Here is a 14650-nt window from a genome sequence, read left to right as displayed (position 1 = left end):
AAAATGCCTTCCCCAACTTTTGGGTTTTCTTCTGGAAGAGAGTCTGTAGTAGTTTAGCATCTAAGGTGAAAGCCTGCTCTCCTGACCTTTTGGTCCCTGGAGATCCTGTGCCTTACCTCTGTAGATACAATGGTAGTCACTGGGTTGAGAATGCCAAAAACTGTCATAACAGACAGGACAAACAGTGTTGGGGGTAGTCACGCTACAGGCAAGGGGTGCAGCAGTCCTCTGTCTTTGCTGAAGGGGCAAAGGTTTATAAGTGCTAGAACTATGATGCTAGGAGTCGTGCTCATTAAAGACTGCAGACTGGCCCGCCCTCTAGGGAGAAAGTAGGCCTCCCTGATTCAAACAGCTAGGCTTCCTCCACTAAATCTAGGAAGGGTCTAGTTTCCTGGAGCCACTCAGCAGTTGGAGTCTTAAACGCATGAGCTGGATGGGAGAGTTGGGATGAAATCCATGCCAAGTCCTTGTCCTGGGAGAATGCCTACTCATAACAGTACCCTCCAGCCAGCCCAGGAGGAGTCTTTCATGGGACTCCTTTGTGAAAATGATGCTTGATACTTTAAACATCCACCCCAGGAACCTCCCACGTTAGGTGCAAATAGAAAATCTTAACTTTTCCCTTCCAGGGCAGCATAAATGGGCACAAGGAATAAAATGAATTTTAAATCCAGTTGCTGTCTCTCCTCCTCAATATCAGTCTCTCAAGTGCACCTGGCCTTGAGTCTTTCTTTTCACCAACTTCCATAAGGTTCCCCTTTCTTTTTTTCATATTCCAAGAACAGACATTGTTATGGGTGGATTGTTTGTTTACATTCTCTAGTACAGCCTGAGTACTTGGTTTTTGCTTTTTTTTTTAAAACCTTTTTATACTTTTTAATTACTTCAAAAATTCAGTTCCCTGTTTTCTAGTGTCTTTTCTTCTTTTGATTATTTGCTGTAACTATTGGCAGGGAATCTAATGAGTTTTGTTTTTGTTTTTTTATTTTGTTTTGTTTTGTCAAGTGTCCCTCAACTATAGGAAAAGCAACAGACAACTGTGTGTATGTTGGGCAGCAGGGGGCGGGGGTCTCTGCAAACACCACGGCAAGGAGAGTGTTGATCCACATGGGACAAGAAGGAAGTCTGTTCGGCATGACTCAGTAGCCAGTGTTGGTTCCAATTTCTAGAGTCTGACCCTGGGCTGTTTATTTTAGGCATATTGAAGTTAGTACAATCTGGAAACCGTTTCCTGGTGTAACACAATCCTGTGTGCACAGTAGAGATTAAGGTATAATTACATTGAAACTCTTTCAAAGTACAGTCAGCTCTTCCCTAAATGGGTTCTTTTTTTAAAGTTTTATTTATGTATGTAAGTGCTCTGTCTGCACGTATGTCTGCATGCTAGAAGCGGGCATTGGATCTCTTTATAGATGATTGTGAGACTCCATGTGATTGCTGGAGATTGAATTGAGGATCTCTTGAAGAGCAGCTAGTTCTCTTAGCCAGAGCCATCTATCCAGCCCCTAGATGGGTTCTATAGATAGAGCAAATGATCTGGTGTGGTCTCTCATATAGATAGTGTAGAGGTCACCCAGGCTATTGTGGTGGTTTGACTAGGAATGGCTCCCATAGACTCATGTGTTTGAATGCTTGGCTCATAGGGAATGGCACTATTAGGAGGTGTGGCCTTGTTGGAATAAGTGTGTCACTGAAAGGTGAGCTCTGAGGCCTTATATGCTTTAACTATGCCCAGCGGTTTCCTTCTGCTGCCTGCGGATCAAGACGCAGAACTCTCAGCTCCTTCTCTAGCACTGAGTCTGCCTACATGCCGCCATGCTTCTGCCATGATGATAATAGACTGAACCTCTGAAACTGTAAGCCAGCCCCAGTTAAAGAGTTGTCGTGGTGTCTCTTCACAGCAATAAAACCCTTACTAAGGAAGCTATTAGCCATCTCCAGTGGTGTTTGTAAGAGTCTGGGGGAGCCAGATGTGGCCGTGGTCATACAGATAGCACAGAGGTCACCAAGGCTTCTAACCACCTCCATTCACTGGTCATACATCTCTTCCTTTAAAGAGACAACCCTGCATGTTTAACATTTCTGGGTTTCCTAGTGCTTGTCTGTGAGCGCAGGGACCGTGTGCCCTCTACAAACATCAAAGAGACTACTCCTTAAGAAGTAATTAAAGGGAAAAGCACCTAACTTAGCTGGGAGGAAGGCACTGGGAAAGGAACACTGAGTAATTCTATAAAGTGGAGGCATCATACATTTGCCTTGCTAAGTGTAGCAGATGCTGCCTCCTAAGGAACCCCACTCATCCCCACTTAGAGAGTGGAAGTGTTGGAGCAAGAGAAGGGTGATGAAGAACAGAGAGAAATAGCTGATGCCGGCAGGAAGGGTTGGGGGAGGAGGTGGAACGCCAGGAGAGAGTAACAGGAAACCAGCAGCTGGTTCAGGCGTGTTCACATCGCATAGAGTAACTGTCTCAAGTCAGCCTCCATATCCTGGTAATTGTGAGACTCTCAGAGTTTCTCTGCCACAGTTGTCAGTTCGCTGTAGCTTTGTTGTTGGGAGTGGGGTGTCCACATTCCAAAGGAATGCAGACTTTTGTTTTTTGTCAACTCAGCCACATTTGCTAGATCAAGTTAAGAGAGAAAGAAAACGACAGCCTTAATCCACCTCTTTCACTGTCATTCCTATGACTCTGTTCTTAAATTTTACCTAGTCCCTCACACCTGGCACAGCGCATCATTAGCCCGGGAGTGTGGAATACCTTCCTGAGGAAGATGTGGGAGTCACTTTGTGGTTCTTTCTGTTGGCGCCTGTTTTGGCTTTAAGCTTTGGCATTGCTCAACTTTTGTTTGAAATGAATTCCTCTTAAATAATCAGCAGTGAAGTCCTCTCATGAATCAGACATTAAGGAAACCAAGGCAAGCAGCATTTTCTGTAGACTAATGCAGGAGAGAACCAAGATGTCTCTCATCCTTAGCTGCTTTGACTGTTATGACTCAGTGGTCTTCAGCGTATCCACCGCATTGTGCAACCACTACCTCTTTCTCGTTATAAGGAAACACCAAACATAAACAGTCAGCCCCCAGTCCCCTTCCCCCAGAGCCTGGCGGTCACCCATGTTTTCTGTTGCTATGGACTATTGTTTGTGTTTTCACTGGTGTACTTAAAAGAAAAAAAGGCATTTAATTTTATACTCTGTCACTTGCCTAAGGACACCCTACAGACAGCTTGGATGGCTTAATCCTCTTCTGGACTGAGCCACCGTGAGTGGTTTTCCTCCCAGCCCAGGGGCAAAGGCAGAGGGTCCATTTGTAGGGGCTAGTGTGCAGAGCGCACCTCCTGATGCCCAGGTGCTTTTTCTAGGATGGTTGGTCCTGACGTCATCCCACTGCCACATATCTATGGAGCACGGATCAAGGGTGTGGAAGTGTTCTGCCCTCTGGATCCCCCACCTCCGTATGAAGCTGTGGTGAGCCAGATCGACCAGGAGCAGGTATGTCTAGAGGAAACAGGTGCCCTTCCATCATCTGAGGAGTTTATTGGGGGTTCTCTGAGCAGTGACTTGAACATCATAAAAACAATAAATATCTTTCTCTCTTCCTTTGTGATATAGGAGTCTTCATTCCAAATGCCAGAAGGACCAGAAGCTGCTGCGAGCCCACTGGAGCCAGTTTGCACACAAACAACTCAAGGTAGTACATGTCTTCACTGCCCCAAGTCCTAAATCAGTAGATTAGAACATCGAGTCCATGTTCTGACCAGTGTTTTGATGGAGAAAAGGTATTCTTGGAGCAAATGATTCAGCCCACATCCTCTTGTCAGGGCCCGAATCCTGTCAACGCTTAGGGCTTAGAAGTAAGACCTAAAATGTGAACGGGAAGAAGAAAAAATATACTGAAATAAAGATAAACACAAAATCTCTTGTGAATAATCACGCTATCCTTAGGAATCCAGGGACTAGAGTAGAGGTTAATTTATGATTCCTGTGTTTCTTCATCTATGTTTTTGTTCTGTGGAAATGAGCTGGGCTCCTTCGAAGGAACGCGAGTTTCATGTCTTGCCGTGTGTGTTCGCCCTGTCATTTACAGCCAAGGCTTTTACTGCCCAGACAATTGGAATGTTTTAGCCCTGTGGCCCATGCGAGAGTCAGTTTACATCTATGCTTGTAATTTAAGGATACAGCTGTCCCAGCTTTCTGTCTTTGGGGAGGTTTTAGATGGCCTAGAGAACTGCCCACTGGCACCAAGCTGCAGATGACAATTACTAATGGATCGACTTTCTGCCATTTCTGATGCAGGCAGCTTCTCAGCAGTGCTCTTGGAGCGTTTTTCTGTTCCCCTTACCCATGGGAGGGGGCAGACTGGGCCCCTGCCACTGAGCTACAACCCTACCTTAGGAAGGATTATAAAACAGCATTTTCTCCCCCTTAAGCATGCTTGTGGTTCTTATTTATTTACAACAAGGACTTTTCCGGCCAGAACCTCAGCTTTCCAGTTGATGTAGTTGCGTTTCCTGAGCAGGGACCATCAAGATCTAGTGTGATTTTCTGCTTCATTTTACAGCCGCTGGCTCCTTTGCTGGACTGTCGAGAGTGTTCCAACCTGGGTGTGCCTTGGGCCAGGCGGATGGGCATCTGCTAGCTTTGGGTAGCACCCTCCCCACCTATGTAGGTAGCCCCTCCCTGAAGAGCCAGGTGCTGTGAGAAGCTCAGGTGCTACGGGAGGCTGCACCAGGATGCCCCAGTGAGAAAGATTCTGAACACCGCTAGGGAACAAACCAAACTGGTGTGCTCACATGGCTTCTTAACTTTTCCCTTTGGTTTTATAGTTGTCCATGTTTGCTTGTTTTAAGTGCAGCAGGGTGATCTGGAGGTGAAGGTTTTGCCATGGTGCTGGGAATGAAAAACTGACTGGGCCACCAGCCTAAATAAATGTTATTAATTTTATTACTGTTGCCTTGGCAGGTTTGGGCCCGCAGGTGTTTCCTGGCCAACATTTTGAAGGCTGCAGCTGTTGAAATAACGTGTTTCTTTTATTTTTATTTTTAAATCAGGTGGGGTTCTTCCTAACACAGCTGGTGAAGAAAACACACCTGCGCCAACTCCTCTTTCCAACCTGGTGCAACCTCCCAGAAGCCGGCGGGCCCTCCCACCTCTGAGGACAAGGTCGAAGAGCGACCCTTTGCTTCACCAGTCAGAGGAGAGAGGTGATGTCATTCCCCAGGTCTTTGGTAGATAGACTACTGTGTTTATTTGATTGGTGCTAAGTATTGGTCAGAGGGGCCAGGTCCAATCAGGTGGCTCTCGCTAGCTGAGAGCCCTGCAGATTTAAACGGTATCTTGAGGGAGGTTAAGAGGCCACGGGAAAATAAGATGTTCTACGTTTCACATTTGGAAAATACATGTGGTATGTCTTTAAACTTAGAAAAGAATCATTCATTTGTGTGTTCCAGGGGAGGGTGGGGGCACTATGGCACATAGATGGAGGATGGAGAAACAACCTGTGTGGGCGAGCTCCCTTCTACCACGTGGGTTCTGGGGACTCTACTCAGACCACCATGTGGGAGGCAAGTGCCTTTAGCTGAGGAGCCATCTTACCAGCCCCGGAACTTTGTTTTAGGCTGGTAGAGTGTATTCCTGAAGTCATTGGCAATAGCATTTGGTTGTACATGTTGCTGTGCTGGGCATAACTGCAAGATTATTATGTAAAGCAATCCTGATTGCTAGCTGCTGGCAGGCTGCGAGAACCAGTCAAGGGGCGTATGTCTTTACTCTTTGGCTCCATGATCTTGTGTTACTTTTTTTTTTTACTGTGTTTGAGTAGTCTTAATTATTGAGATCTAACCATGTTTTTAAAACTTTGGATATAGTAAAACACATTCACGTATTTTATCTCCCTCCCTCTTTGTTTTGGGGTTTGCTTGAGTATAAATAGATGTTGAATAATTTGAAATTTTCAAAATAATACCGCTGAGCCTTTTTTTTGACTATATGAATACCTTAATGTCTATAAACACCTCTCTTTAGAGAACAGTATATAAAAATAAAGAAAACAAAGGAATAAAGTGAACAGCTTTTGTAAAATTCAGCCAGCAGGGCCTCTTTGGGGAATTAGTCTAGCAGTTAGTCTCTGCTCTTCGGGAACTCTGTGCAGGTATTGGACCTCCTCTAACCTTGTTCTCTTGGGTTCTGTCTGGCCCTTGTGGTCTCTCTGTCCCTCTGACAGTGAGTGTCATTTGTCACAGCTCTGGACTGACCATATGGAAGCCACAGAGGACACTTCTCTTGTCTCTGCAGCAGCTTCCAGGAGGGAAGGAAGCCCCACCTCCTGAGACTCTGCAAACCAGTAGGCTTGGCAGCCTGGCCTCTGGTTCCAAACCCACCTTCATTGTGGATCTCCTACCTGGCAAGTTGAGTCTTCGAGCTGGCTGTGTTCCAGCTTCCAGGAGCACTTCACTGTTGGCACAGCAAATGGAATCCTTCCTCGACCCCCTTTACCTTCTGCAGTCCTGTGGAGGAAGGGACATTATCTACCCCTTTGGTTTATTTTGTTGGGGAAGGCACCTTCAGTGAGAGAGTGTGAACCCCACTCAGTCACCCCACAGCTTTAGCCTGTGTTTCTGGGTGTTTGGAAGACACGTTGTCTATAACATGCACTTGGCAAGCTGGAAGGACAGTTCTACCCCTGGTTCAGAACTCCTGTTACCTTTCTCCAGAGGAAAAGGAAGCCTTCCTTTCCTCCACCTGCCCTTCCTCCCTCTGCTTCCTGCTTCCCTCAGTATCTAAATCCCCACTTATGAGGCCTTTACAGATCCAGGTTGACAGTTGTGTGCGCTGAAGGCTGATGGTGGCTTCTGGACACACGGTGATCAGATCTGAGGATTCGTTTCTTCACCCCATTCATGGTGAAGCAGCTTCCTGCCAGTCTTTATACCTTTATCAATGGAGGCACCTTCGGAAATTAGAACCTACAGTGGATTTTTAGACCTTCTCTTGCCTTCTGGAGTGATGTAACTTTCTGCACCCTCGTTTTATGTAATAGCCATAGGTCTGCCTCCTAGCTGTGGTGTGAGCCTTGGTAATAGAAGTCAGTACAGTGCCCTTGAGGATGTTCAGGACAGAGGTACCGTGGCAGGAAACATTCTGCCCATCCTACAAGTCTCCCATCAGCCCCTCCTCTCTTTGACTATTCTGTATCTTCTATATCCCCGACATTCTTTTTTTGGTCCGCCATGTTTCTTCTGCTTGGCCATCCATCCATTCCTATCTTCTTGCCGTACCCCACGAAACACACTCCACTGTGGCTTGCACCGTGAATTCTGTGCTGTGTCATCCGTCTTCACCTTGGGAATGTTTATGTGCTGTGGTCCAGCATCTCAGGACATAGCCTATTGGAAGTACGCTTCACACAATAGGCTTGTGTAGGTTTCATTGTCCTTCCTTTCTTTCCTTCTTCAAGATGAAGGTGAGACATACGTGCATGACCTCGGATACCTGCTAGATGTCGTGGTCCATACTGGAATTTATGGCTAGTGTTCAGAGGGGGCTTGGCCAATGGTAACTTGTTATTTACCTCTGTTCACAGCTGCTCCAGTGCTCAGCTGCGAAGCTGCAACTCAGACAGAAAGGAGGCTAGAGCTGGCTGCGGTGACTCTGAGGAGAGGTGCACGACCAAGGGCATCACGAGGCAGACCCCGTTCTTTGATAGATTACAGGTCTTACATAGACACCAAACTGCTAGTGGCCAGGTTCCTGGAGCAGTCCTCCTGCAGCATGACTCCGGACATCCATGAACTTGTAGAGAACATAAAATCCGTTCTGAAGTCTGATGAGGAGCACATGGAGGAAGCCATCACAAGTGCCAGTTTCCTAGAACAGGTACTGTTATGATCAATATCAGGCGTGCTTCCAATAACCGGTGTCTACGGTGGCTGAAGTCCGTGATTACAGTCTCTCGGGACCCGGGGGTGGGGTTATGTCACAGGAGAGGAAACTACAGAGCTTTCCTTCTGGGCTTTGTTCCTTTCCCGCAGTGTCTTGGCCAAGGGAACAGAACCCCATTTTCTGGAAGGCAGAACCGTGCCTGGTAGAAAGCAACAGATCTGGGCACTATGGAGTTCACCCCGTTTATGATTTCCTCAGTCGGGGGCAGCCCAGGATGTGGTGTTTTCTCCGCCCTTAAAGATGATGACAGACTCTCAAGATTGGCAAGGTTCTAGCAGCTGTTCAGGTGCCTATGAGTTTCTGGGCCAGACAAGTTATCTGACAGGACTTAGAGGAATGAATACCTTTCGTTCCATAGATTAAAAAGTAAAAGGCTCCTTAACTGAAGCCGCCCTGGGAAAAGACAAAGCTAGGCATGGATGGAATCCATTTGGGCCTTGGGTTTCCTGTCTTTAAAGGGGAGGGTTAGGCGGGGTAGTCTCCAGCCCTGTATCTTCAGGTAAGTGGAATTTCCTCCCAGCAAGAACCGTCTCTTTACCCCTCTGGGAGCTGCTGTTACCGTTTGGCTATTTACTCATTCTTCTGGGTCAGTGGGGTAGATGCTGTGGACACAGTACACCGCAATGCCCAGTGTTACCTGCTCTGTGCCTTTGCCCTCAGAGTGCCCAACAAACGTGCCTTATGCTGAGGTGGGCTGGTTTTCAGTGTAATCACTACTTCACCATTCCAGGTGAATTTAAACACTTTACCTCTTCACTTTCCTTTCTGCTCCTCCTTTCCACTCACTGGCCCCATCCATCCATCCATCCATCCATCCATCCATCCATCCATCCATCCATCCGTTCATTCACTTATATACCAAAATTTAAAGTCAGAGCCTCTCCCAGTTCCCCAGGAGCCCATGGAAAAGAATGATCTGCTCAGAGGAGGAGACTTGGCTTCCATACCCTCCTGCAGCTCGCTCTTCAAGAGTGGTCAGTCAGTGGCTCCGGGTCAGGCTGCCATCTCTGAGATGCTCCCACTGTCATTCCTGCCTCTTCCCCTGCCTGGCCCCAGAACCCACAAACAGGAGCAAGCATTTGACATTGTTTCTCGATGGCAGAAAGTCCACCAGGCGCTCGGTCTGCCCTTCTCTCCAGTCTCTGTCCCTAAAAGTTAGCTCTGGTGTGCAGGAAAAACAGGCACTAGCAAGCTCCTGTTTACCGCATCTTTTGCCCTAGATTAGTTGGAAGTTTGAGTACAGAGGCTATTGTTACAGATTCTGGGTCATCAGCTGAGGGCTTTTGCTTCTGAACCCCACATGGGGTATCAGTGCCACATCCCTCCCCAGTCAAAAGGAGGCAAGGGCAATGAAAGAGTATATTTTATTTCCAACTCTACTCAGCTTTTCACACTTTCTTTAGGTCCATTTTATTCACCCTCAGTTAAAAAAAAATAACACATGTCTTATAATAGTCAAATTTGATAAAGAGTACAGTCAATTGTCTTCTTAATTAGGAGTCAGGAACAGACCTTATAGGTGAACATAATTAACAGAGTGTTAGAAAAGTTTAACGTCACAGCTTTTGAGGGTATTGAATGTTTAATGACCTTGAAAAATCAGACTGAAACAGCGTGGCTTTGGGATGCTTGTCCTGTGAGGTTCGTTGGCAGTGAGACTCCTGATTCTCTCCCAAGGCACTAACAGTGTTGCACACCATAGCGACAAGACAGTTCAATTTTGCACAGATCTGTCAGCTGGCCAGTCCTCCCTCATCGGTCCTAGTTGGATGAGAAATAATCTGTATTTCTGCATTTTGGAGAAGTCATACAGTTATGTGTTTAAAGTTATATGGCACATTAAAGACCGACCCGGCAGCAGAGCCGTTCTCCGGCTTTCACAGACAGTGCCCTGCTTTTTATGCTGTTTATCCGAGGGATCAGATCCATCTGAAGCATCGCTCATCTTAACTGACATTTTATATATATTTTTTATATTTATTTATTATTTATTATGTATACAATAGTCTATCTGTGTGTATGCGGAAGGCCAGAAGAGGGCACCAGACCTTATTACAGATGGTTGTGAGCCACCATGTGGTTGGTGGGAATTAAACTCAGGACCTTTGGAAAAGAAGGCAATGCTCTTAACCACTGAGCCATCTCTCCAGCCCCCTTAACTGACACTTTATAAACTCTTTACCTGATCCAGACCAGTACTTCTGTGTTGGGACCACCTGCTTCTTGTTAAAAAAAATCCCAAGCTTGGAGCTGGAGAGATGGCTCAGTGGGCAGAACTGTTTGCTGTGCATGCCTGGGGACCAGTGTTTGGATCCTCAATATCTACATAAAAACAAGGCATAGTGGCACCAGCCTGTAACTTTGGCAGATCCTGGGGGCTCGTTGGTTACCTAGTCTAACCATCAGGTGATGCTACAGTGAGAGACTCTCTCCAAAAAATAAGGTGGAGATTGGTAGAGGAAGACACTGAATGTCTCTGTCCTACACACTCAGAGTGTACGCCACACATGCATGTACACACACACACACACACACGCACACACACACGCACACACACACACACACACACCAAGCTTCCATGTACACTGTCAGAGTAGGTGGCAGGTGGGACTTGATATTCTGAACAAGCTTCACTACCCACATCCCTCTTTGCCACTAGGAGTCACTGACTTGGAACACAGCATACTGCAGAAATATCAAGAGAACTATGTTGAAAATAAAACCAGAAAGTAGCATTGAGCCATTATAGATGGCTTGTGTACTGCTGAAACAATAAAAAATTAGAATTTCTTCAAAATCTTACCCAAGAGGCAAAGCCTAAAACATTTTTAGAATTCTAAGTAGATTCTATTTTGGAAAACACCCCTTTCTGTTCTGAAGCACCTAAGCATTAAAACCCACAGACAGTCACAGGGGCTGGGTCAGAAGGTCAGTCCAGTGAGGCTAACCTCTTTCCTTCTCTTCTTTTCCCAAAGATAATGGCCCCACCACAGCCCAGCACTTCCCAGGCCCATGTGCTGACCTTGAGGAGACAGCCGGGCCTGCTGCACCTGCGCAGCTGTGGAGATCTGAGCACCTTCTCCCTGGCAGGAAGGCCTAGATCTGAGCGGAGGCCCCAGCAGCAAGCGGAAGCTGAGCGGCCACACAGCCTCATAGGCGTCATTCGAGAGACTGTCCTGTGAACTGAATGACAAGGAAAGCCAGACCAAAGGAAGGATGTCCTTCCTCAGTGTTGTTTACTGTCTGGGAGCTGAGGGTCCCCCTGGGAACCTGAAAACAGGGGTCCTTGGGAGAATACTTATTCCTGCTCTTTGGCTCCTGTTTTTGCTGACAAGGGCACTGAGGTGAACTTGGGTGAAGTAGGTCCCTTCCTGTCTGTGTGCTCCCAGTTGGAAGTGAAGGCAGGGAGCCTCTGTCTGCTGCATCTTGCAGCATCCCCATCGGGGCATGCACGGGGTGAGCCAAAAGCAGGCTCAAGAGTCTTTGCCTGCCTCACCCCTTATGGCTCTTGTTGATGTCAAGTTCATTCCCTTGCTGTAAGGGGAGAGCTGCTGGGCTATTTATAGCTGCCTGCGGCCTCTGGCCACTTGCTTGCTCGGTGAGAGGAGCTGGCAGGAGACACGATGATTAACCTCATGTGACTGCAGTCCTCCTGCCTCCTCTGGGTTACCCTCCAACCCCGTCTTTAGGAAGGATAGGAGACCTGCTAAGCGGTGATTTCTCATGAAGGGCATTAAGGGGGAGGGCTATGGTTGATTCCGTTTATTCAGGCTTGCAAACTAGAACACTTAAGGGAGAAGCAAGAATAAAGTGTTGGCTTTGGAACTCTGGGCTCCGTGTGGAGGATTTGTGTGCACTCAGTTGTACAAGGCCTTAACCCATAGAGCGGTGGTTCTCACCCTTCCTAATGCTGCGACCTCTTAACACAGTTCCTCACATTGTGCTGATCCCTAACCATAACATTATTTCTGTTGCTACTTCATAACTGTAATTTTGCTACTGTTACGAATCATAATGGAAAATATTTGTTTTGGAGCTAGAGGTTTATCAGAGCCATGACCCACAGGTTGAGAACCACTGTCTTAGGGGGTTTGGAGTTTGGGGATGTGGTGTTCAGAGTGCTCTAAGGCCCACCAAACTAGTTTGATTTCCACAGTACCTGAAAGTCACAGATAAGAACACATTAGACAAGCCCTGCGCTGGATTTTACAAATGCTAGGCTGAGTGGTGCCGTGGACCTGCATTCTAGCGCGGCCCTGAACAGAAAATCAATAAAGCAATTACTGATAGGATTAGTGCTAAGAAGTAAGAGGGGAGTTAGGGGAAACATCTTTGAGGAAATGATATTTGAGCTGGTCATGACTTTGAGGACCAGGTATTCCTTTGTTCCAGGCAGAGATAGGAGGCCGAGCAGACTAGTGACCACAGATGTATACCGAAGGTTAGTTGGATGGGAGCCCGGCAAACCGTGTTCTATGCTAACAGTGAGATACCGTGGATGTTTCTACCACAAGAAAGATAAGATTAACCGGATTTTTAAAAGATCACCATGCTACTTGGGAAAGAGTTAGTGTAGATAGGAGAGAAAGCAAGGGGCTGGACTAAGGCTGCCTGGGAGGTGCGCACTGATTCTTTCTGGGCCCCCCTCAGTACTGTGATGAGGTTGTTAACTTCTTATTTGATGCTCGTGACAGCCTGTTGGGTGGGAGCTGCTACTGTCTCGTCTCCATTTTATAGGATAATAATATTGTGTAACTTGCCAAGGTCACACAGAAGCCAAAGGGCAGAGCTGACATTCATACGAAGGTGGTCCAACTCAGCCACCCATCCCTGTCTCCACTTCCCAGGGAGCAGTACTTGTGTGTCCCCTTTCTGTAAGAACATTGTTGAGCTTCCCGCTTGGCTCATGGGACTCCCACCCTCCTCCCCCGGCTCCACATCTGCCCCTCATGCCAGAGTGAGAACTGGATTGAGCCCAGGGGTCACTGAACTGTGGTGGGAAGTGGGCTGTGGAAACATCTAGAAATGAAGAGCCATGACAAGACTGAGTCTGGCTGACTGCCCGAGTGAGCCACCTGAGTGGAGAGTGACAGTGACTTCCAAGAGGGCAATTTCTGTTCTTACTACCTCTGCCCCACCCTGAGTGAGGCACACATCTTCTGGCTTCCCTAGAAGTCCTCATTGTCACGTGGTAGCTTGTCACCTGGGGCTGGTCTGCTGCCCACGGTCGAGATCCTGTCCTTCTTGTGAGTCTCTGCAGCAGGGGTCTCTGGCATCACTGCAGACGGCTTGCTCACAGGACAGACTGTCCACGCGGCTGAGTGTTGCCACTTCCCTGAGCATCCGCCTCAGTGGTCTTCTTTAGGAGCTCTCTGCCTACCAGAGTCGAGGAGAGGAGGTGCTGCCGTGCCCCTGTGTGTGGCCAGACCTTACTCACACACCCTCTGTCCAGCCCCCACTCCACTGTCCTCCCTAGCTGCTCCTCTTTCTGACTCCTTTCCCGAATCCTTTGCTGGTTGCCTCTGACGACCACCACTGAGCTCACAAAAGGCGTTAGAGGCTCAGGGTGTACTGTAGCCAGCTAGATGTCAGGAGCGTGAGCCTTTGAGGTGTGGTACAAAGATTTCCCTGACCATCTGTAGCAGCTTTTTTTTTTTTTTGGCTTGGGGGGGGGAGTACCAACCAGCTCCCAAATCATGACATGGAGACTTCTTATTAGTTATGAATGCTCAACCTTATCGTATGCTTGTCCCACTAGCTCGTATAACTTTAACTTGTTTCTCTTCATCTACATTTTGCCTTGGGGCTTTTTACTTTTCTTCCTTTCTGTATATTTTACTTTCATGGCTTCTCATGGCTGGCTATCTGTTGGCTGCCTGGCTTCTGGCCCTGGGCATATCTGCCTCTTTCTCCCTCTTCCTCTTCTTCTGTTTCTCTCTTGAGCCTATATTTCTCCTCCTACTTATTCCCTCTGCCTGACAGCCCCACCTACCTTTCTCCTGCTTAGCTATTGGATGGTGGGCTTTTTATTAGACCAATCAGGGGCCTTAGGCAGGCAAGGTGAAACAAATGTGACCCATCTTTACATAACTAAACAAATGCAGCCAAACAAATGTAACACACCTTCACATAGTTAAAGTAATCTGCAACATAAACAAATGTAACACATCTTTATATAGTTAAATATTCCACCACAGCCTGTCCTGAACAGGTGGTTGCTAGCTGCAAGCCAGGGGAAAAAGACATGAAGTCTGAGAGCAGCAGGCAGAGGGTTGCTTCAGTTTACCAGAATTGCCTCTGCAGCCAAAATGTCTCTCGGAATTCTAGAACCTGAAGCTGCAGGGGAAGATTCAGTCTCTTCCTTGACCTCTGCCTTCTCTGTAATATTGCAATTATTAATGAGGCTACAATAGTTTATGAATATTTATCTTGGGGTTACTTAGAAGTAATACCATTCATTTCCCTGCTTTGTGTGTGTGTGTGTGTGTGTGTGTAAATAAATACTCTCACATACTGAAGTTTTAACAATGTGATATGTGCTCATGTGTTAACTGAATGTGTATAGGGTAGGCTGTTTTGCATTAAAGGGATCCAGGGGTAGGGACGAAGGATTTCAAATGTGACCTCAGAATGATACCAGAGCTGTGATCCCTGAGCATAGAAACATCAAAGGCGGCATTAGTGAAGTAAATGCCATTCAGGATATCTGGCTGG

At 47.1% G+C, this 14650-nt stretch overlaps 1 protein-coding gene across 2 annotated transcripts in view; it reads left to right on the top strand.

Annotated features, from left to right (window-relative positions):
* The window catches only part of Fam189a2 (family with sequence similarity 189 member A2), a 64332-nt gene extending 52513 nt beyond the window's left edge, over positions 1 to 11819 (top strand). For both annotated transcript variants that reach the window (XM_026781016.1, XM_005352074.3), the window contains 5 exons: positions 3358 to 3487; positions 3608 to 3686; positions 5047 to 5199; positions 7578 to 7870; positions 10912 to 11819. In XM_026781016.1, the coding sequence (XP_026636817.1) occupies positions 3358 to 3487; positions 3608 to 3686; positions 5047 to 5199; positions 7578 to 7870; positions 10912 to 11118 (862 nt within the window). In that variant the 3' untranslated portion in view covers positions 11119 to 11819. The remainder of the gene's footprint in view (positions 1 to 3357; positions 3488 to 3607; positions 3687 to 5046; positions 5200 to 7577; positions 7871 to 10911) is intronic.
* Positions 11820 to 14650: the final 2831 nt, after the last annotated feature.

Source organism: Microtus ochrogaster, chromosome 8 (assembly GCF_000317375.1).
Source record: "Microtus ochrogaster isolate Prairie Vole_2 chromosome 8, MicOch1.0, whole genome shotgun sequence".
Lineage (NCBI taxonomy): Eukaryota > Metazoa > Chordata > Mammalia > Rodentia > Cricetidae > Microtus > Microtus ochrogaster.
Note: the sequence above shows the minus strand (reverse complement) of the source record. Positions and strands in the feature narration are given on the sequence as shown.